The sequence below is a fragment of the Aptenodytes forsteri genome, unplaced genomic scaffold, assembly GCF_000699145.1.
Source record: "Aptenodytes forsteri isolate BGI_AS27 unplaced genomic scaffold, ASM69914v1 Scaffold55, whole genome shotgun sequence".
Taxonomy (NCBI): domain Eukaryota; kingdom Metazoa; phylum Chordata; class Aves; order Sphenisciformes; family Spheniscidae; genus Aptenodytes; species Aptenodytes forsteri.
In genome coordinates, this window is record NW_008796063.1 from 9509014 (window position 1) to 9511331 (window position 2318).

General features: G+C 68.5%; 1 protein-coding gene across 1 annotated transcript in view; it reads right to left on the bottom strand.

The window, feature by feature from the left end:
• Positions 1 to 2318, bottom strand: part of SREBF1 (sterol regulatory element binding transcription factor 1) — an 8866-nt gene that overhangs the window by 3645 nt on the left and 2903 nt on the right. Inside the window, exons 2-7 of the mRNA XM_009286582.1 lie at positions 2152 to 2292; positions 1855 to 2073; positions 1652 to 1766; positions 1347 to 1558; positions 811 to 1015; positions 14 to 198 (exon numbers count right to left, since the gene is read on the bottom strand). Coding sequence (XP_009284857.1) covers positions 14 to 198; positions 811 to 1015; positions 1347 to 1558; positions 1652 to 1766; positions 1855 to 2073; positions 2152 to 2292 — 1077 coding nt within the window. The remainder of the gene's footprint in view (positions 1 to 13; positions 199 to 810; positions 1016 to 1346; positions 1559 to 1651; positions 1767 to 1854; positions 2074 to 2151; positions 2293 to 2318) is intronic.

The window sequence follows — 2318 nt, forward strand, 5'->3', positions numbered from 1 at the left end:
GGGCAAGGCTCGCCCGGTCGAGGTCGAGGTCGGCCTGCCGGCGGTGCCGCCAGAAGAGGACGGAGGGCTCCGAGTGGGGGCGGGTGACGGGCTCCCCGCAGACGAAGAGCTGCACCACCGCCCCCAGCACCAGCGCCGCGTTCAGCGCCCAGAAGGCCAGCGTGGGCCACAGCCACTGCGACCACCCCCACGGCTCCTCTGCGCGGGGAGGGGGTCAGCGCCGCCCCGTCGCCTCCGCCCTGCGCCCACCCCAGGGTCTCCATCCCAGTGGCCTTCACCCTGAGCCTCCACTCCAATGGTGTCTACCCCAACAGCCTCCACCCGATGGCCTCTGCCCCACGTCCACCCCAGCATCCTCCACCCTGATCGTCTCCCATCTCGGACCTACCCCAGACCCCCCTCCTGATGGCCTTCACCCCACGTCCACCATGACCGCCTCCACTCTAATGGTCTCCACTCCCATGGCCTCCATCCCGACGGCCTTCACACCATGCCCACCCCAACAGCCTCCACCCTGATGGGCTCCACCCCAACAGCCTCGACCCAGGTAGCCCCTACCACATGCCCACCCCAACATCCTGCACCCCGATGGTCTTCACCTCAACAGCCTCTAGCCCATGCCCGCCCCGATGGCCTCCATCCCAATGGCCTTTGCCCCATGCCCACCCTGACAGCCTCCACCCCGCACCTATCCCAACAGCCTCCATCCCAGTGGCCTCCACCCTGTGCCCACCCCAACAACCACCACCCTGACAGCCTCCATCCCAATGTCCTCCACCCCAAGAGCCCCCACCCTATGCCAGAGCTTACCCATGGTGCCAGACTCAGCCATGATGCTCCTGCCGGGGCCAGCGGTGCCCGGGCTCCCCACAGGGGCTGGGGCACCGGCACCCCGGAGGAGGGAGGCCAGGGGGTTGAAGGAGAGGCAGAGGAAGACGAAGGCGCAGAGGGCCATGCGGGAGCGGTCCAGCATGCCCTGGCTGCTGGGCGAGGGTGGCGGGCGCTCCTGCTTCACCTGCGTGGGCAGAGCTGCTGTCAGTCCCGGGGCACAGGCATGGGGCACAGGCATGGACACGGGGTGTGGACACGGGGCACAGGCATGGGATACGGGGCATGGGGTACAGGGCATGGGGCACGGGTGCAGCAGCCCAGTGCACCCCAGAATGCCCCCGCACCCCTCCCTCCAGCCCCAAATCGGGTGAGGAGCAGCCTCAGGGAGCAAGAGGGCTCTCGGTTCCTCTCCCCATGCTGGCATCTGGCATGTTTTGCTCTTGGCACCCCCGGGGTGATGCAGCAGATCCCCCGCCCCACTCGGGGCAGGGGGATCCCTCCCACAGCCCCCACACCTTGCTGTGGTCGCAGAGGGGGCTGTCGGGCTCCGAGTCGCTGCTGCTGTTGCTGCTGCCCCCGCTGAGCGAGAGCGGGCTGCTGTGGGACGGTGAGCCCACGTCCGAGGGCGGCGGCGTCAGCATCTCCATCACCTCCGCCTTTACCACCTCCATGGGGGCCTCCGCCTTCGCCCCCCTGCTGCAGGAAGCCACCAGGTCCTTCAGGGACTCTGCGGGGAGCAGAGCAGGCTGAGGGGTGCTATGGGGGTACGGCAGCCCCAGCGCCGAGGCTGAGACCCCCCGGGACCTGCCCTTCCACTCACGGTTCTTCTGCACGGCCATCTTCAGGGTGAGGTTCTCCTGCTTCAGCTTCTGGTTGCTCTGCTGCAGGAAGCGGATGTACTCGATCGCCTTCCTCAGGATTGCCGACTTGTTGAGCTGCCGGCGGACAGGAACGGCTCAGCCCAAATGCCAGGAGAAGCCTCCCCTTGCCCAGCCCCTGTCCCACTGCCCCCCGGGCTCCCACCTTGGCCTCGGTGCCCACCACCAGGTCCTTGAGCTCCACGATCTTGTCGTTGATGGAGGAGCGGTAGCGTTTCTCGATGGCGTTGTGCGCCGTGCGCTTCTCCCCCCTGCTCTGCACCAGGGCCGGCTTCCCGCTGGGCGCCAGCCGGTTGATGGGCAGCTTCTCGGCGTCCACCACCAGTGGCACCGTGGCCAGGATGGTCCCTCCGCTCACCAGCGCCTGTGGGGATGCGGGATGGCATCGGTGGGGGTCCCGGAGCATCCCCCCACCCCGGACCGCCCTGGCCGTGGGACCTACTGGCACCTGCAGCGGGGTGGCAGAGCCGCTGGCACTGGTGGCCAGGGAGGCGATGCTGGAGGTCTTGGCGCTGCCGGCATCCGTCTTGACGGCCGTCAGCAGTAGGGAGTCAGCCTTTATGAAATGGGGCTGCAGCAGGACCTGGGGGCAGGGGGGTGTCAGCGGGG